At 48.5% G+C, this 20,412-nt stretch overlaps 1 protein-coding gene across 4 annotated transcripts in view; it reads right to left on the bottom strand.

The window, feature by feature from the left end:
* The window catches only part of Ryr1 (ryanodine receptor 1), a 120,345-nt gene that overhangs the window by 20,562 nt on the left and 79,371 nt on the right, over positions 1-20,412 (bottom strand). For 2 of the 4 annotated variants that reach the window (XM_020178572.2, XM_074057841.1), the window contains 9 exons: positions 20,262-20,338; positions 19,573-19,646; positions 18,922-18,939; positions 17,807-17,887; positions 12,105-12,193; positions 11,892-12,020; positions 11,703-11,807; positions 9,470-9,551; positions 6,934-7,121 (listed from right to left, as the gene is read on the bottom strand). In XM_020178572.2, coding sequence (XP_020034161.2) covers positions 6,934-7,121; positions 9,470-9,551; positions 11,703-11,807; positions 11,892-12,020; positions 12,105-12,193; positions 17,807-17,887; positions 18,922-18,939; positions 19,573-19,646; positions 20,262-20,338 — 843 coding nt within the window. The remainder of the gene's footprint in view (positions 1-6,933; positions 7,122-9,469; positions 9,552-11,702; positions 11,808-11,891; positions 12,021-12,104; positions 12,194-17,806; positions 17,888-18,921; positions 18,940-19,572; positions 19,647-20,261; positions 20,339-20,412) is intronic. The other 2 variants (XM_074057842.1, XM_074057843.1) reach the window with 1 other exon arrangement.

The raw sequence follows: 20,412 nt of genomic DNA, 5'->3' as shown, positions 1-20,412 counted from the left end.
CCTGTCTCAGCCTCCTGAGCGAGGCTTAACGACAAGCACCATCCCCACGAGCTCAACCATATGCTTTCAATTTTTTCATTGCTGTAGAGTATTCCTGTTTTTTAACGTAACACTCAATATTTAGGTTTTTTTTCTAGTTTTATTATTTTTTTACAGACAACACTTTCATGGAACACTCTTGTGGTGATCTCCTAGGCACTTTTTGGGGGTGTAGGGGGCAGTACTGAGGTTTGAGCTCAGGGTCTCTGGTTTGCTAGGCAAGGGCTCTACCACCTGAGCACCCCCCCACCCTCCCCACCCCCGCCTCAGTGGTTCAAAGGCCTCCAGTGGTTCTCCAAGGTGGCTTTTTAAGTGTTTTTGACCTCGAGTAGTAAGAACATATTCTACAACTTTATTTTTTTCACAGCACAATTCTGGCTTGCTTTGCAATAGTATTGCAATGTTCTGGTTTATTTTTTCCAGGTTCTGGGGGTGGGAGATTATTTGGGCAGCCAGAGCTATTCATTTTTTTCTTTCTTGGTGGTACTGGGGCTTGAACTCCTGGTGTCACACTTGCTAAGCTTGCTAGCCAGGCACTCTACCACTTGAGCCACTCCACCAGCCTTATTTTGTATTGATTTTTTTCGAGATAGGGTCTCGAGAACTATTTGCCTGGGTTCGCTTCCAACTGTGATCCCCGTGATCTCTGCCTCCTGAGTAGCTAGGATTACAAGCATGGGCCACTGGCGTCTGGCTCATTTTCAGTTTTAAAGATGGTAGTCATGGCTTACGAGATTAATTTCTTGCCTTACAGACAAACTGCAAAATGCAGCTCTGGGGTTTGAACAGAAGTGAGATTTTTCTGGCTTTAAGGAGTACTTTTGACAAAGCTCAGAACTTTGCAAAAATGCTTTCTAAATGAGTAACGAGCCTTGCACATGGTGAAGGGCTGTAGAAACCACAGAGCACAGAGGCGATCACACAGGAACTTCCCATCTTGAACCCTCCCTCCACCGACCTGCCTGGGACCCTACCTCCTCCGTTCCCTCCTGGGCTCTGCTCTTGTGACTCACTGATCTCTCCTGTCACTGCTCACTGGCCCATATCCTTCTTTGAAATACCTCTCCAAATGTCATCAATTTTCAATGTTTGGGCAGCCGTGGGCCGGGATTTGAGGCCCAGGCTTTGAAATCACCCTGTACAGTACATCCCCACCCTGATCAGTCTCCAGAAGGCAGACTTTTTTTTTTGCAGTACTGGGGTTTGAACTCAGGGCCTCTAGCAAGCACTGTGTCACTTGGGTACATCCCCAGTCCTTTTTTGTTTTAGTTATTTTTCAGATATGGCCTTGCACTTTTGCCAGGGCCAACCTCAGACTACGATCCTCTTATTTTCGCCTCTTCAAATAGCTGGGATTACAGGTGTGAGCCACCATGTCCAGCCCCAGAATGCAGGCTCTAACAACTAAGCCTTAGCTGACACCTCTGTTATATGTCTCCCTGTAAATGGAAATGGCCTGAAGTGAATTTTGATTGCAAAAACCTCTCCTCCCACAGTCTTACCCATCTCAGGAATAGCAACCCCACCCACCCAGTGCTAAAGCTGACATCTTTGAGTCATCCTTGATTCCTCTTTTTTGCTTCACTGCCCACACTTGATCTCTCTGTAAGTCTGTCAGCTCTGCTTTCAAGATAGATCTAGGGTGCCTCAAGCAGGAGAGTGCCCGCTTTGCAAGTGCAAAGCCCTGAGTTCAAATCCCAGTCCCACAAAACAAACAAACAAACAAAATAGATGATCCACCTCTGCCTCCTCTGTGGTCTCACTCTAGCTTTGTCCCTGCACCGTGTCCCACCAGGACCATCACAGCAGCCTCCTCTCTGGGCTCCCTGCTCACCGGTCCCCAGTGACAATGGCAGCAAGCCTGTAAATACCTGTTTCAGATCATGTCCTTCCCCTGCTCCAAATCCAAGGTTGGTTCCACCCCATTCAGGTTAAAGGTCAAATCCCCCAGTGGCCTGCCAGGCCCTGTGCGCCCACCCCCTCACCTCTCAGACTTCTTTTTTTTTGATGGTTGTTTTCAAGATAAGATATTGCAAACTATTTGCCCGGGGTTGACTTCAAACCGAGATCCTCCTGACATCTGCCTCCTGAGTAGTTAGGATTACAGGCGTGAGCCACCTGACTTTCTCCTGCTTTCTGCTCCTCACCTGGTATCTCCATGGTGCCTCCTTTCTGTCCCTCTTGTTCCCAATTCCAGCCTTTACACTTGCTGTCCCCTTTGCCTGAGACACGACAACCCTCCCCCCACCCCTCAGATTCAGTGTCTCCCTGCATCCCCGCTCACAGGCTTGCTTCACCCCTGCCCATCCTATCCTGTACCACTCTGCTCACATCTTCGGGCCACAGGTCCCAGTGGCTTGGCATGTGTTTATCTCACTCGCCCTCCTCCCTGGCCCTCGGCTTCTGGGGGTCTCTGTGCTGCTCATTGCTGTGCCCTCAGGACGAGGGCAGGGCCTGATGCCCAGTTGGGGCCCATCCAGTGCTACAGTTTGGTTGAGTCTCCCCCAAGGTCCAAGGTTTGAAGACTTGGTTCACAGGTGGCAATTATTGGGAGGCACTGTGGACTTTAGGAGGTCCAAGGGCATTGGTGCAATGCCCTTCAAGAGGATTGGGGGACCCTGGCGCCTTCCTGTCTCATTTCTGCTTCCTGCCTCTTGAGGTGCATGGTTTGCTCTGCCATGTTCTCTCTCCACGATGTACCACCGTCACCAGAGGCCCAAGCAATGAGGCCACCCGATCTTGGACTAGAATCTCTAGATCCATAAGCCATAATACATCTTTTCTCTTTATAGGTTCATTGCTTCAGGTATTTCATTACAGTGACAGAAGTTGACTGATATTGGCCCAATGGGTTTTTCAACTATCTTGAAAATGCAGAAGAGTTTTGAAGTTTGTTCAACTTTTTGAAAAGTAACAAGTCCTTTAAAAAAAAAATCCCGAATGTGTCCCTTAAATCACAAAGAAACTGAAAAGCACGTTAGAAAGGGTCTGTTGCAAAGATTCGTTTTGGGAAACACAGGATGTTTTGTGTGGAGAACTTTAGGATGCTTCGTAAATATTGAAATATTGAGAAATGAGACTGGGGCTGTTTTGCAATCCCTAAGGAACTAATGAGCCTGACCTCAACGGGTGCTGATGACACAGCAGGAGGTGAGGCTGGAGGTGCAGCTCAGTGGGAGAGCATGTGCCTAGCACGCGTAAGGCCCAGGGCTCAATCTGAAGCACTGCAAAAATGAAGTAAAGTAAAATAAAATGGTTGATCAGAGAGGATATACCTCCTGATGGATGATGGAAGTTTCTGGCAAAATACAACAAAAACAAAAAACAACCTCCCCACACACCAAACCAGAATCTGTTTAAATTTTTTTTCTGGCAGTACTGGGGTTTGAACTCAGGGCCTCACGTAGGCGTTCTATCACTTGAACCACTCCGCCAGCCATTTTCTCGTTATGGGATTTTCCGAGATAGGATCTCATGAACCATTTGCCTGAGGTGGCCTCAAACCACAATATTTTTGGTCTCTGCCTCCTGAGTAGCTAGAATTACAGGCGTGAGCCAATGGCACTGGCTTTCCTTCCTCCCTCCCTCCCTCCCTCCCTCTTTCCCTCAGTACTGGGATTTGAACTCAGGGCTTTGTGCTTGCTAGTCAGGTGCTCTACCACTTGAGCCATGCCTCCAGCATTTTTTTCTTTAATTATTTTTCAGACAGGGTCTGACATTTTTTGCCCAGGGCTAGCCTGGACTGCAATCTTCTACCTATGCCTCCCACATAGCTGGGATGTCAGATGTGAACCACTACACCCAGCTCATTAGTTGAGATATGGGGTCTTACTAACTCTCCCCTCTACCCATAGGCTAGCCTCAAACCTCCATCCTCCTGTTCTTTGCCTCCCAAGTGGCTGAGATTTCAGGTGTGCCCCACCATGCCTGGAAAGTTCTGATTTTTTTTTTTTTACAAGAGAAATCTATTCCTGTTTAGTATTACCTATTTAGTTAAAAATTAATGAAATATTTAAGATGAATCTCTACCTTAAAAATCAAGTCTATTCTGCATGGCAAAAATAACACCATAAGGAAAGTGAAAAGACAAATGATGAACCAGGAAAAATAGTCACAACTCCTAGCAAAGTTCTAATCAGTCCAATACATAAAGAGTTTCTAGAAATCAAGCAGAAAAATATCAACATCCCAATCGAAAGAAGTCAAGGATATGGTCTGTTCACAAACAAGCAATACAAAAGAAATAACCCCAAAAAATGTTTACCAGCACTCACAACAGAAGAAATTACAAGTTAAAACTGCACTGAGTACCATTTTTACCTATCAGAGTGGCAGAAATCTAAAGATTTGGCAATGTGGCCTGGCGGTAAGGCTGTGGGGAAGCTGGCACTCTCACCTGTGATTTACTTTACCCTAGAACCTGGCAGTCCTCCTTCTAGAAGTCATCTGTCCTTTGATACTTTGATGTAAAGTACACACGCAGACTATTGTATATGCAGGGTTTTGGTTATAGGTGGCACTGCCAGTGGTCCATATAGAGCCTTCCTCAGTACACGCTCCTTTTTTTTGGTGATGCTGGGGGTGGAACCAAAAGCCTTGCACATGCTAGGCAATTGCTCTACCACTGAGCCACGGTGACATTTGCTTGTTTGCTTGTTTGGTGGTACTGGGGATCGAATTCAGGGCCTCACACTTTCCAGGCAGGCACTCTACCACTTGAAGCACTCCACCAGCCCCCCATAGTGACATTTAAGTGGCTACAGGGGTGGGGTGGGAGGTGGCAGTCCCTGGAGCCCAAGGCATAAGCTCCTAGCACAGGTGGTCAAGGGGGGGGGGTGAGGATCCAGGTTTGGATCCTGACTAAAAAAAAATCTTTTCAACAAGAATTGCTGAGTGCTGGTGGCTCACACCTGTAATCCTAGCTACTTGGGAGGCTGACATCAGGAGGATTGCAGTTGAAGGCTGACCCAGACAAATAGTTCATGAGACCCTATCTTGAAAGTACACAACACAAAAAAAAGGGCTGGTGGAGTGGCTCAAGAGGTAGAATGTCTGCCTAGCAAGCGTGAGGCCCTGAGTTCAAACCCCAGTGCCACAAAAAGAAAGATCTGAGGATTAGATGGTAAGATATCACTGTTAGTTTCCTGATTCGTACGACTGTTCTGCGGTTACGTAAGATGAACTTGTTCTCAGAAAACACACTGCAGCATTTAGAGGTAAAAGGAAGTCATGATGGGATAGACGTGGAAAAAAGCTAGCATCAGGCACCCTGAGTGAAGGGCATTCAGAAATTCTGTGTGCTATTTTTGCAACGGATCTATAATCCTCAATTTGTTTCCAAACACAACACTCAAAGATCTGGCAGGGGCTGAGGGCGTAGCTTCCCGGTAGTACGCACGCATGAGGCCCTGGAGTCCATCCCCAGCAACCTCAACCCCCCCGCCCAGACCCTAAGATCTAGGAGGCTGGGTGCGGTGTTGCATGTCTGTAATCCCAGGAGGCGGAGGAGGAGGACTTCAGAGGGCAAAAGTGCAAGATCTTATCTGAAAAACAAACTAAAGAGCAGAAGGGCTTGAGAGCATGGCTCAAGTGGTAGAATACTTGCCTAGCATGCTTGAGGCCCTGAGTTCAAGTCCCACTACCGGTGGTGTGGGGGTGGGGAGTGATAAAAATGGTGAAAATAATGATGATAATACCTCTTGAACTCTCACTGTGTCTCAGGTACCACTACCACACATTGTCCATCCCAAGGGTCCTGTGAGACAGTCACTGTTTACTGTCTTAACTCCCGTGGGGCTCAGGGAGACTTGCTCCCGGCATGTTAGGACAGATGACAGAGCTCGGAGGGAAGAGGTGGACAGAAGAGGACCCAGCTCCTGGGTGAGGCTGGTTCTAGCCATTCCCCTCTCACAGCTTCATCATCTAGGCCTGTAATAGCTGCCGGTGGTCACTAAAGGGGGCAGAGACAGGACACGGAAATGCAATCCCAGGTCCTGGGTTGGATCCTGGACAAAGAAAAAGTTTCTTTAACAATGACAACTGAATAAGGCTGATACTCAAGGAGAGTATAAGTCCAATGAAGGCACAGGCTGTGTGTGTCTTGGTCATTGCTGGGTTCACGGAGGGTCCAGAACAGAGTAGAAACTGAGGAAATGTTTATCAGTTGAATAACTGATCTCTATTCATAATAATGGTGTTATGCTTCCAAGCTTTTTTATTCTTCTGTTTTACTGAGGATTGAACCTAGGGCCTAGGACCTGCTAGTCAGATGCTCTTATCAATTGAGCTATGCCCCCAGCCTGGGTTGAATCTTTTTTTTTTTTTTTTGGTGGTACTGGGGTTTGAACTCAGGACCTCACACTTGCTAGGCAGACGCTCTACCACCTGAGCCCCTTTACCAGCCCTGTTTTGTGATGGGTATTTTCAAGACAGGGTCTTGCATACTATTTGCCTGGGCTGGCCTTGAACCGTGATCCTCCTGATCGCTGCCTCCTGAGTAGCTAGGATTACAGACCAGAGCCACGGGTGCCCAGCCTGGGAAGAATCTTAAATGTTCCCCCAGAATTAATGGGTTGAAGACATGGTCCCCAGCAATGAAAAGCCAGCACACATGCTAATGTTATAACTATTAATAAAAATAATAACATTAGTTTCCATTTGTGTTAATGAATTTCACTCTGTGGCATTCACAAATGGGCATGACTTCAGTGGTACGGCGCTGCCTAGCATGTGGGAGGCGCTGGCTTCCATCCCCGGTACCCCCAAAAAATCCCAAACCAAGCACCATTTCACCCGCATAGGACAGATAAGCAAACAGGCTTGCAGCGAGGTCTCTCGCCCAGGCAGTCAGTTTGCAACCCCTCCCGGCCTGGCTGCAAGCTGCCCAGCACGCACCTTCTGGAAGTCCTTCTTGGAGATGAGGCCCCGGGGGTCCGTGACGTAGTCCTGGAAGGCCTCTGAGCCCACGATGTCCTTGAGTTTCAGAAACATGTCGAAGAACTTGAGAATCATCTCCACGTTGGACGAGGACTCCACCAGCATGTCCACCATCTGCCGCGCGATCATGCCGTTCACCACGTTTCCTGCGGGAGCCGGGGCCCACATCAGGGCGGCCCAGCACCCTGGCCTTTCTGGAGCTCTCCTGGCCTGGCGTTCAGTCCTGGAGCCACCATGTGCGGGACGCTCCCAAGACTAGCTGCTGTAGCAGCACCACTTGCCAGTCTGCTGATTTGGCCTTTGTCTCACCCCTTCTTTCTTCTTGGTGGTACTGGGGTTTGAACTCAAGGCCTTACACATGCTAGGCAGGCGCTCTACCACCCGGGCCCACACCCTGGTCTTTTTTCTTTACTGTTTTTTCAGGTAGTGTCTCATGCTTTGGCCCAGGCCAACCCTGCACTATGATTCGCCTGCCTCTACCTCCCAAGTAGCTGAGATTACAGGTGTGTGCTACCATGCCCAGCTGTCCACCTCTCTCACTAGCTGGGGAAATCATCCATAAAGCTATGGGTGACACACTAAAGAGCTGATGCCAGGTGCTATGCCTGCTACAATCTCACGACAGCTCTGGAAGAGGACTGCGTTACTATCTGGTTTTACAGAGGCAGAGACAGACTCAGAAAATTACACACTCAAGGTTGCATAGCCAGTGAGTGGGACAGGGCGGGTTTGAACCTAGAGCTGCATGACCTCAGAGCCCACTCACTTAAAACCTCCACTAGTCCACGGGAGTCAGGCAGGCTCCCAGATGGGGAAGGAAAGCTGAGGGTAAAATAGCAGGGAGAGGTGGAGACTATGGCAAACTGAGATCCTACACACTCTCTGAACTCGGCAGTGGCTGAAGGGGACCTCACCATGTAGCCTAGGCTGAACCACAATCCTCTCAGCCTCCCAAATGCTGGGATTACAGGCATGAGTCACTATGCCCAATTCTTTTGATTTTAGTATAATTTCAAATTTACATAAGCGTTGCTAGATTAGTGCAAGGGACACCCACTTATTTCAGATTCACCAAGTGTTTGCGTCAAGAAAATTCTCTAACAAACCACTGTGCAGCCATCAGAATCTGGAGACTTAATGTCGGTATAATTCAGTTCATTAATTCAGCCCAGCAGATTTTTACCATGTGAACTGATGAACCCAAGGGCACTGAATATTTCAAGTTTTCAGAAAAAGCTGTGAATCTTCTGATTTTTTTTTTTTTTGCAGTACTGGGGATTGAACTCAGGGCCTCACACTTGTTGAGCAAGTGCTGTACTCCTTGAGCCCCTCCCCCAGTCCTTTTACTTCTGGTTTGTTTTTTGGATAGTGTCTCACACAAACTTTGTCTGCCGTGGACTTAGACTTCCATCTTTCTATCTCAGCCTCCAAAGTAGGTGGGATTATAGGTGTGGGCCACCATACCAGGTGTAAAATAATTTTAAAACACACTTGAGGAGCTGGGCGCCAGTGGCTACACTTACAATCCTAGCTACTCAGGAGGCAGAGACCTGGAGGATCGCGATTCGAAGCCAGCCCAAGCAAATAGTTCATGAGACCCTAGCTCAAAAACCCCATCATGAAGTGATGGCTCAAGGTGAAGGCCCTTGGTTCAAACCCCAGTACCGCAAAATAAATAAGTAAATAGAAAGATAAAAAACCCTTGAGGGCTAGGGGTGCTGGTCAGTGGTAGGGCATTTGCTTAACATGCACCAAGCCCTGGAATCCATCAAGAAAGAAAAGCCACTTGAAGGTCCATCGATGGGGGCTTAATTAAATGAATTCCACACACCCCAGCAGTGAAATACTATGCAGCCATATAAAAGAAGGAGGGGGCCGGTAGAGCGCTTGCCTGGCATGTGCAAAGCCCTGGGTTCAATCCTCAGTACCACAAAAAAAAAAATGAGGATACTCTAAAAAAGAACATTTATATAGACGAGAGGTGTGACTCAAGTGGTAGAACACCTGCTTTGAAAGCATGAGGGCTTGAGTTCAAGCCCCAGTCCCACCAAAGAAGCAGTAAATTAAGAACATTTCTATAAAGATTTTGCTTTTAAATTTCTCAAATCAGTAAAGAAGTACGGTTTCAAGTTGCTAAATTTTGAGGATATTTGTTATGCAGCAAAAGCTAACTGATACATCTAGTAAATATATATTACTACATTGTATGTACATTACAGTGGCATATTTACTAAGTAGCATTAGGTATGTAACTAAATAAAAGCGTGCACACTTATTGAAATTTCTACCTTACTGAAATGTCTCTGGGGAATCAATATTAATTTGTTTAGTCATACAGTCAGGGCCTGGCCCATGATGCAAATTCCTTGCTATTGTGACCTCTTCATCAACCCAGGAAGGGCTGAGAGCCAGGGTCTCCTGGGTGTCAGGAGGTCATTCCTGGGCTTGTCTGAACCTTCATACTGCCTGCCCCCCACCCCTCTGGGGTGTTTACCTTCTAGGAGTGACAGCAGCATCACCACCATGTCCTTCTGTAGATCCAACAGCTCCTTCAACAGTTCGATCTGGCTCGAGTCCTAGAGACCCCCCACCCCAGCTGTGTGAGGGCTGACCTCCACAGAGACGCCTCCACACCTCCAGCTGCTTCTATCCCCCCTCCTACCCAGCAGGGCCTGAGACCCCCTTTTCTCCCCTCTTACCTCCGAGGGGACCCGAGTCCTGACATGTTCCTCGGAAGCGAGGGAGGGGAAGAGACAAGATTGTGGGGGTGGGGGTGGCACTTGGGGGAAGACAGGCCCAGCAGGGGATATGAAGGGCATGGGAGTGCAGGTAAGAAGGACTGGAAGGTTTGGACAGAGAGGGACAGACAGACACACAAAGGCAAATACTGAGGACAGAGACCCTGAGCTGGGAGGGGACATCAGTGCTTGACATACGCAGTTGAATATAAGGCGTGATGGGTTATGGTAAGACATTTGCGACATTTGCGGGAATATAGGAGCACACGGTGTTGCGTGCCATAGTGCCTCGTGCAGGGCACACAGAAACCTCACCACAAAGCCCTGCCTCGTGGTATTTGGATCGTGGTATTGGACCTCAAATTGCCAACATATGACCATTTTTTGACCCATAGAGTAGCAATTTCAGATGGTTCCAGGAGAGGGCAAAGAGAGAGGCCAGGTAAATGGGTGGAAGTCTCCATCCATCCCCACTCTAGTCATGAATTCTAACGCTAACACATTTCCACAGCTGAAATATTTCATTTGAATTCTTTCTTTTTTTTTGGTGGAACTGGGGTTTGAACCCAGGGCCTCACACTTGCTAGGCAGGTGTCCTACCACTTGAGCCACTCCACCAGCCCTTTGGATTCTAAGGTTCCAACATTCTAGATCAAAAGGCCCTGAGATGAGTGGGTGCCTGAGGTTTGGGGCTCCCCATGATCCAATCTCCTTCTTTTCTCTTCTCTTAATTCCTCGTGACCAGGTCTAGCCAATCAGCTTTCTTTCCTCTGGCTAAGATGATTGGTTCAGGGGTGGGCATGTGACCCGAGTCCGATCAGAATGAATCTTAGGTCTTTTTAATGGAGATCTCGGGGAAGAGGCGTTCTCTTCCCTCTGGACCTGTTAGTGGCACCGGTGAACGGACCCCTGAGGCACCAGTTTTCTAACCTGTGAGATTCTGCTTGAGAATGAAGCCAAAGAGGAGGGAGACATTTTTGCTGCCAACACTCTAAGCCCTGGATCTGACATGTAAACTGTTAATTTTTTAAAATTTATTTTGCCTTAAGCCACCACTTTGCATTGGATTTCTGAACCTAGACCCATAGGTCGTGGCTGATGAATTAACACTACAAGACTTGGAAGTCTACTGTCCAGTAGCATTTGAGTATTACGCCGTCACTTCTATTGCACCAACACTGAGGAATTGGGTTCTTAGTTCAATTCCTTTCAAAGTCCGATGACATCAGACAGGGTTTCTGCCAGTCCCTATGACAACTTTTGGCAAATTAGAGTCCCCTTCCTCAAGACACTTCCTGATGGGAAATTATAATGGCACAACACTGCCACCTGCTGGACAACTATTGCACTACAGTCATGTGTTTACGATGGCTACGATAGGATGTGGTTAGCGCCCCCTTGGATCTTGGCCCTTACGCAGGGCATCACCTTGCCCGACTGTACATGGTAACCCTGAAGATGTGGACCGAACAGAAGAAGCAGAGCAAATGAAGTGTTCACGAGACAATGGCAGGAGGGGAAAACTGAAACAGGGATTTTGAAGATGGGAGCTGGAGCTCAGTAGGGTCCTTACATCATGGGTGCCCGGCATGGGCGTCATCTGCCGCAGGCAGCGTAAAAAAGCAACACTTCCTCAGCCTGTGGTCCTGAAGCTAGAAGCCCGAGCCCCATCCCACCCCTGGGCGGTGGGACTCTGAGATGACCTCATCAGAGTGAAAAGGACACCAACCAATCGTGAAGGAGCTCTGGCCAGAAGGGGCGGGTCCCAAGGCATGGACCGATGCGCATGTAAGTGGGAAACTAGCAGAGGAGACTGGGCCATGCTGATTAAGTTCCAGCTGATTGGTGGGGGCCGGAGGGGCGGGGCCACGCAGAGAGTCAATCGAAGACGGACTTGGCTTGATTAAACTGACCAATGGGGCCAGACTGGCAACTGACAGCTTGGGGGATGCCCGGATGTAGGTGCCTGGAGAGGAGAAGGGCTCGAACCTGAGCAAGCTTCATCATCATGTGCGCGAACACGTGCAGGAATCCCACCACGGCGTCCCAGAGGCGGCTGTGGGCCAGGCTCTGCTGGTTCCCGGTGCAGGGACCCTGGGGACAGAGCGCTGCGTGAGCTCGTGCCCGCGCTGGTGCGGAACTGCTCGGCCCCGCCCCGGCCCAGTGGGCGGGGCCTACCTGGATGTACTCGGTGAGGCTGTTGAACACCTGTTTGGCCACCGACATGGCCTTGGAGAAGTTCCTCTTGCCCTGCTCCTCGATGACATCCTTGCCCGAGTAGTACCAGTAGAAGTCGCTGATGGACTCCTGGGGGGTGGGCACCATGTGAGAGGGTGGCCCACAACCCCCATCCCCCATTCAGGTTCCACCGGGGTGGCCCCACAGCCTCACCTGCAGCCGCAGGAGGTAGTCCACCGTGCAGATGATAATGTTAATGGTGGTCGTGTTCCCTGTCTGGGTCCTTAGATAGTTTTGGAAATCTAAGGAGATGAAAAGTTATTCATTCATTGAACACCTAACTTGTGCTAGGGGAGATGGACACTGACTATCCTCCTGAATAGCTGAGATTACAGGTATGTCCTACCATGCCCGACCCTTTTTCTTTTTTCGTCTTCCTGCCTTCTTTTTTTCTTTCTTCTCTTTTTCTTTTTCTCCTACTTCACCTCCCTTCCTCTCTCTCTTCCTTCTTTCTTTCTTTGTATTGGAGTTTGAAGTCAGGGCCTTGTGCTTACCAGGCAGGCACTCTGCCACTTGAGTTATGCCCCCAACCCTTTCTGCTTTAGTTATTTTTCGAATAGGGTCTTCTTTCATACCTGGGCTGGCTTGGACCATGATCCTCCTATTTGTGCTTCCCAAGTAGCTAGGATGATAGGTATGTGTTACTGTGCCCAGCTTTTTTTTTTAAAGTGGTTGAGATGGAGTCTCTAAGGCTTTTTGCACAGGCTCACCTAGAGCCATGATCTTCTTAATCTCTGCCTTTAGAGTAGTAAGCAGGCACCAGCCACTGCCCTGGCCTTTTTTTTTTTTTTTGAGACAGGGTCTCCATATGTAATATAGATTGGCCTCCAACTCTCAATCCTCCTGCCTCTTCCTCCCTTGTGATGAGATTACAGTGGGATTACAGGTATGTACCACCATGCCCAGTTCAATGGTTTCTTTATTCATTTCCCTCCCCCTCCCAATATTTATTAAATACCTAACTATGTAGCAAGGGGGAATAGAAATTAAGTCTTCCATTTGCTTCTAGTTTTTTTTTGGTGGGACTGGGATTTGAACTCAGGGTTTCATGCTTGCAAAGCAGGCACTCTACCACTGAGTCATGCCTTCAGTTCATCTTGCTCTGGTTAGTTTGAAGCTGCGGGTCTCTCAAACTATTTGTCCGAGCTGGCCTCAAACCACAATCCTACTAATCTCAGCCTCCTAAGTAGCTAGGATTACAGACATGAGCCACTGGCTCCTGGCTTGTTCCTAGAATTTTTTATTGAATGTCTACTACGTGCTAGGGGAAGAGGAAAGAGTGGTCATTTATTCATTCATTTATACAACAAATATCTATTGAGTACCTCCTAAAGGCCTGGGTGGAAAAGGGCTGGTTATTTATGCAAAGCATGCGTGCTCACAGGAAGTGAAGACTGCTACCTCATCTCCACGGGCAATGAATTTGTTGAGCATTTTCTACGTACCAGGCTCAGGGGATATAGCAGCAAAAGGAAACAAAGTCCCCCCCTTTGTGAAGTTTACAAACTTAAAATTTTTTTTTTGGTCGTACCAGGGGTTGAGTTGAGGACCTTGTGCTTGCTGGGCAGGCACTTTACCGCTTGAGCCATGCCGCCAGCTCTTTTTGCTTTCATTGCTGTTTGAATAGGGCTTTGTTGGTTTTTTTAATGCCTGGGCTGCCCTGGACTGTGATTCCATTTATGCTTCCTGTGTAGCTGGGATGACAGGCCTGTGCCACCATGCCCAGTTGTTATTGGTTGAGATGGGGCCTTCTGGACTTTTTGTCTGGGCTGGCCTTGAATCACTTATCCTCCCAATCTCTGCCTCTGGAATAGCTGAGATTATAGTCAGCCACTGCATCTGGCTGCTTTTGTTATTTTTCAGATAGGGTCTCATGTTTTTCCCAGAGCTGGTGTCCCACTGCCCTTTTCCCACCTATGCCTCTCAGTAGCTGGGACAACAGGCACTCTGCCTGGCTTATTTTTTGAGATGGGGGAGGGGTCCTCACTAACTTTTTGCCAAGGCTGGCCTTGAGTCATGATCTTCCCAATCTTTGCCTCTAGAGTGGCTAGGATTACGGGAACAAACCATCATGACAGGCAAGTTAACTACAAAAGAGGTCTGATCACAGCTCAGGACATTTGTAGTTCTCTGCCTTGGCTGGACATAAAAATCATGGGAAGGTTTTTAGAGATCCCAATATTCAGCTGACACTGTGGCTCAAGTGGTAGACTGCTTGCCTAGCAGGCATAAGGTCCTGAGTTCAAGTCCCAGTAATATCCCAAAAAAATGTTCAGATCCCACCCAGATAAATTAAATGAGACTCTCTGCAGGCAAAACCTAGGATTCCTTTTCCTTCCTTTTTTTTTTTTTTTTTTTTGTGGTACTGGGGTTTGAACTCAGGGCTTTGCAATTGTAAGGCGGCAGGCAAGTGCTCTACCATTTGAGCCACATTTTCAGCCCTGATTTCTTACCTTTAAAAACCCCACAGGCACGCCAATGTGCAATTAGGATGAGAACGTCACATTAAACTGAGTAGTTAGTCCAGCATGGTAGTACATGCCTTTAATTCCAGCAACTCGGAGGCGGAGACAGGAGGATTGTAAATTTTTTGAAACCCTTGTAGGAAACTGAATGAGACCCTACTTCAAGCAAAAATGTAAACAAAAGGGCTGGGGGCATGGCTCAAGAGGTAAAGTGCTTACCTAGCATTCACGAGGCCGTGTTCCATCCCCAGAACTAACTAAACTAACTAACTAACTAAATAAAATTGAGTACTTGATAATTAAGGCTGAGTAATGGGTACTCGGGGTCATTAGACTGTCTCTCTACTTTAGTATGTGAAGTTCTAGAATAATGGTGATGATAAAGACTTCATCGGTGGCAGGGTGGTAGCAGGAACTACTGGGCAGAATAACCAGAGTTTTGTAATGGGGCTGGAGGAGCCCAGAGGAGATGCCTGACCCAGCCCAGGCGGTCAGGGAAGGCTCCCTGGAAGAGGGGACCTCTCGGATCTGAGACCTCAGTAGGAGTTGGTCGTATGAATCGCTAGCTGAGTGACTGCAGTATGTGAGGCACAGACTGTGCCTCCATTCCTCAGTAGTAAATGGAGTCACAATAGATGCTACCTTATGGAGCTGTTGTGAGAGATCTTCTTTTTTTGGGGGTGAAACTGGGGTTTGAACTCAGGGCTTCACGCTTTCAGAGCAGGTGCTCTATCACTTGAGCCATGCCTCCAGTCCGAGAGAGGTCTTAAGGCTTTAGCACATAAAGAATTTTGGATAGCACCTGGTACAGTGCTCATTAAGCATTAGTTCTTTTGTGGGGGACCAGGTGCTGGTGATGGAACTCAGACCTACCCATGCAGTAAGCAAGCACCCTTCCACTGAGTTCCACCTCTGTCCCCAAGCATCAGCTATTCTTAAAGGGCCCTGAAGAGAGCCTTAGCCAGGCTAGCATGTATCTCAGTGGTAGAGTCCTGGGTTTGACTCCCCAGCACTGCAGAAAAAGAAAGTTAGCACGTGCCTGTAGTCCCAGCACCCAGGAAGCTGAGGCAGGAGGACTGTGAAACAAGACAAAAATGACAACAAAAATTTCTGCAGTGGAGTCCAACAATGTGTTCTTTAATGAGGCCTCCAGGTGATTCTGATTTAACAAGGCATGTTCGAGATCCCAATTCACCAAATTATGAAGGCAACAAAAGTGGGTTTGGTTTAGTCGTTCTGATGCACAGAATGGCTTCACTAGCCCTTGAAAAATCTTTTTCCCCCGGTAGTGGGGACTGAACCCAGGGCCTTGTGCATGCTAGACAAGCACTTAATCCCAGCCTGAAAATTCTTCCTCCCTTAAAAGTTTTCCTTTCCACGTGACTTCCCTACAGATTCTTCCTTCACAGTCTCCGAGGCTGGCTCACCAAGAGGCCTCTTTTACCTGGCTTCACATTTAGATGAAAAGGTCAGGTGTGGTGTAATCTCAGCACTGGGGAGGCTGAGGCAGGAGGATCTCAAGTTTGAGTACAGCCTGACTACACAGCCTTGACTCAAAAAAATATATGAATATATGGAAAACACTCAGCTATTCAAGATTTTTTTATAAGCAAATGCACAGGCTTTCACAGCAACTCTTGTTTTCTCCTTTATTTGTATTAATTTAAATTGCTAAGTTAAAGTCTAGTTATTTAAGTTGGACTATATGCATAAATGAATAGATGTAAGTTCCCTGGAAAGAATGCACCCAACTGAGAACACTGTCATACACATGAAAATAGGCAAGGGACAAACCTTTGCCTGCCTTTTTTTTCCTTGGCAGACTAGGATTTGAACTCAGGACCTCACACCCAGAAGGCAGGAGCTCTAACTGCTTGAGTCACTCCACTGGCCCCCTTTTGCCTGCTTTAAACGTCAGTGACTACTCAACATGTGCAAGGTGTCTGCTATTTGAAAGATACTTCAAATATTAATTTGATTGGAATGGTGAGTGAATCAACACATGTAGGCGGAGGACTGGATTGCAAAATTATTGGGAGAAAGAATTCCATCCATAAGAACATTCTCCGGCTGGTGCAGTGGCTCAAGTGATAGAGAGCCTGTCCAGCAAGCGTGAGGCACTGAGTTCAAACCTCAGTGCCACCAAAAAAAAAAAATTCTTATTTTTAGAAAGTCAGAGTTAAGGAACAAAATTCACTTTAAACCTCCAAGACTGATTCCACCTCAAGGTAAAGAATGAAAGTTTTAGTCACGTGGCCCGGAGATGGTTAATAATCCTTGAAGCACTGGTTGTGGACACAGTGAGTGCAGAGCAATGAATCATGCTTCTATTTTTTGTTTTGTTTTGAAACATGGTCTCACCATATAGGCCAGAACTTAAGATCCTCCTGTCTTAGTGCCCCAAGTGCTGGGAGAGTAGGTGTGCAGCACCACGCCCGTTAATGCCTTATTTTTGTTGCTGTTGTTGAAAAGAAGAATGAAGATTGAAGATATTTAAAAACCAGACACCTTAAAGAGTGCTGGTATCGGGCTGGTGGAGTGGCTCAAGTGGTAGAGCGCCTGCCTAGCAAGTATGAGGCCCTGAGTTCAAACCCCAGCACTGCCAAAAAAAAAAAAAAAATAGTGGGGTGAGAGTTCTATGGAAGTGCAATTTCTAATCACTCCAATTCTGGTCGTGACGTTAATTTCCCGGCAGTCTGTGGTTTCATAAACATTGTAACCACAACCTTGTGACTATACGTTTGTTATAGGAAATGACCTTGGATGAATGTTTGCTCTACAGGATTGTGACTGTTCCTTTAAAGTCGTGAACTCTGTGTGCCACCTGAGTTTACATTTTCCCATCAGCTAGATAACCGGCAGTGTCATTCTCCTCGCTACACTGGCAGATTCAGAACAAAACTTGTGAGAACGCTTGCTGACGTTAGGAAAGAATCTGTAGCTCTTTCTCCTGGCAAAATATTTTATGTACAAAATAAATGAATAAATCCAGTAGATGCATTTGAAAACGTCAGGGAGTTTTTTCCTCTACTGACTCAAAAGACACAAATCCACCCCGTGTACTGAACCTCGGGCAGGTGCTGCCGGTCGCCTTGGGAAAACGGAGCCCACACAAAGTGCTCATTTGGCCAAATTGACTTGGGGCCACACTGGGTTTGGGCAGATTGTCTTTGGGGAATTGCACTGGCCAGAGGAGGAGAAAGTGGCTAAGATTCCTGAAATTCCAGAGAGATTTTGGAAGGTAGGGACACTGAGGCTGGACAAGCCTCGGATGCCTGATGCAGCCATGTGGATAAGAGGTGGAGGGCGATTGGAGATGAACTCAGGCAACAGTTCCAGGCACCCCCAAACCCCGAAGTCCTCTCCACCCCGCCCACCTCTCCTCCTCACCATTGTTGTGACCCTCACAGAGCAGCTGCAGGAACCGGAACAGGTCTTGTGTGAATTCGTCATCTGCCATGACCTTTTCTCCTGGGTGGAAGGGAGGGAGCAGGGCCCAGGAGGGGTCAGATGCGCCAGGACACAAGCACACGCATGCATACAACCCACGCACACTGCACACGCATGCGTGAAGCAAGGAGGAGCTGGGAAGTGCAGCCATCCTTCAAAGATAGAGTGAGGGCCTGGCATCCATGACACCAGGGTCTCGACCTCAGATGAACACCTGAGGGGCACTGAGTCATGCAGCTGGGGCCTCAAGTGTCTTTCTGTAGCATCAGTGTCCCTCTGGTGTCACCACTTGTGTGACACCTGGGAGTGTCCGCTGACCCAGCAGTTATTCAGGCAGCTTATCTCCCTCCAGGCTGCAGGGGTTAATGAATTACGGGGTTGGGGATCACTTTCACACAAAGGCTCTGAGCAGCGCAGGATTGGGCAGGGATAAGAGCTAGGGATTGAAAGCCAGCCAATCATCCCAGATGCCTCAAAAGCAGCCAATCCAGGAGAAGCACGGGGTAGGCGTGTCAACATGGTCTAATCAGAATGGGCATCTGAAAGAAGCCAATCATGGTGGGCCATAAGATTGCGAATGGGCCAATCAGAGCAGGCGCAGGGAGGCACGCGCGCACCAATCAGAGCGGAGGCTGGAGGCAACCAATCCAATTGGTGGTTGGGAAAACCTCTGACCCACCAATCTGGGGTTGGGACGCAGAGCGCAGAGAAGATGGGAGTCGGGGGGTCACCCCACCTCGGGACTGTGAATCTGGGTATGGAAGTCCGAGAATATCCAGCTAGAAAGGGACATTTGCTGTCTTCTGGGGAAACTGAGGCTTAGGGAAGCTAAAAGACTTGGTCCTGGTCTCCCAGGTGTTGTCAGTAGCTCATCGGGGACCCAAATCTCCTTCTGATCCTGATTCCGGCTTTTCACCAGCACGCACAGCGCCCCCACCAAAGGATTCCTCCCTCCCTGGATATCCCAGATCCTCAGACCCCAGGTGGAGGGGGTTTGGGGGTTAGAAGAGGAGGGATGGCAGCAGCACAGCAAGGGGATGGGCGGGGGGAATTACCGTTCTGGCGATTGATGACTGGGGCAGCCAACAGGATGGGAGGAGGAAGCAGGAGAAAAGAGGGAAAAAGAAAGACAGAGACAGCAAAACACACAGTGACACGGTCAGGGACAGGAACATCGACACACAGAGAGAAACAGTTCGAGAGAGAAAGACAGCCATAGGGAGACAGAAGGATGCGGATTAGCAAGGGAGAGAATGGGAAGGAAGGGTAAAAGCCGAGGGAAAGGAGGAAGTGGGGAAAGAAAGAGGACAGGTGGAGGAGAGGCAGAGCGAGGATCAGGGTGGAAAGTTAGACACGTCAAAACACAGCAAAGAGGAGACTCAATTAACCCGGATTAGGGATATTAATGAGAGAACAGCAACCAAGGGTGTGAGACTCGGGGCACAGGGAGGATAAGGTCCATGTGATGACGGGTGAAAAAACACAGGACAGAATGACACCCAGGGATGGGGCCCATGGCATGGAAACCCTGACGAAATAGGGGGGAGGGGGCGGGATGGGGGCTGCAGCCCAGGAGGAACCCAGGGGAACCGGTGGGATGGGGGTGCCCTGGAGGAAGGGCGCTCTGGACAGTGGCGGTGGAAGAGAAGAAGGATCCTCAGGAAGGTGATGGCTCAGGGAGAGGGACGCCCAGGAGAAGGCCTCACCAGTGCCATCCTCGTTCACCATGCCCAGCCCCTCTGCCTTGTTCTGCCTCTCAAAGGCATTGAGGTCCAGAACGCTGGGGAAAGAGGAAAGCCGGGAGAGATGTGATGAGACCTCTGCCTCCCTCCCTTCCGTGGTCCGGCTGTCCCCACCGTGGTGGACTGGAGTGTGTGTGCAGGTGGAGACCAAGAGGAGGCAGAGCCTCGTGTGGGGTAGTCCACACCTGTAATCCCAGCTATTTGGAAGACTGAGGCAGGACAATTGCCAAGTTCAATGCTTGCTTAGGCTGCACATAGCAAGTTTGACAGCCTGGGCAACTTAGTTGAGACCCCCATTTCAAATTTTAAAAATATATAAAATAAAATAAGGTCTGGGGATACAGATCAGTGGGTGCTTTTTTTTTTTTGTGGGAACTCAGGGCTGCATGCTTGCTAGGCAGGCACTTTACTGCTTGAGCCACTCCTCTAGTCCCAAAAAACTCATTCTTAAAGCTTGTGACAGTTTGCTTCCCTATTGTCCTATATTAATTCTTATTATAAGTTCCCTAGTATTTGAGCTCTTCTGAGTGGGCGACTTGTCCTGGAATAGCTGCTGGGTCAGTAGACACTTCCGGTTAGAACCCACAGTGGTACGGGAAGCAGGGGCACAACCACACCCCACAGAGCTGACTGAGACGCCTGTTACACCTCACCTGCACGTCTGCATCAGGGCTTGGATGCTCTGGAAGAAGCCCACTTCCTTCTTGTCCTTCAGATAATCCAGCATTTTCTGCAAAGGCAGGGGCAGGGGAGGTGGAGCTGAGGGTCACATGGGGAGTTCTCCCCCTTCCTTCCCTTCCTAGC

This window comes from Castor canadensis, chromosome 16, assembly GCF_047511655.1.
Source record: "Castor canadensis chromosome 16, mCasCan1.hap1v2, whole genome shotgun sequence".
In the NCBI taxonomy this organism is placed as follows: domain Eukaryota; kingdom Metazoa; phylum Chordata; class Mammalia; order Rodentia; family Castoridae; genus Castor; species Castor canadensis.
This window is presented reverse-complemented; position numbering and strand designations above follow the sequence as displayed.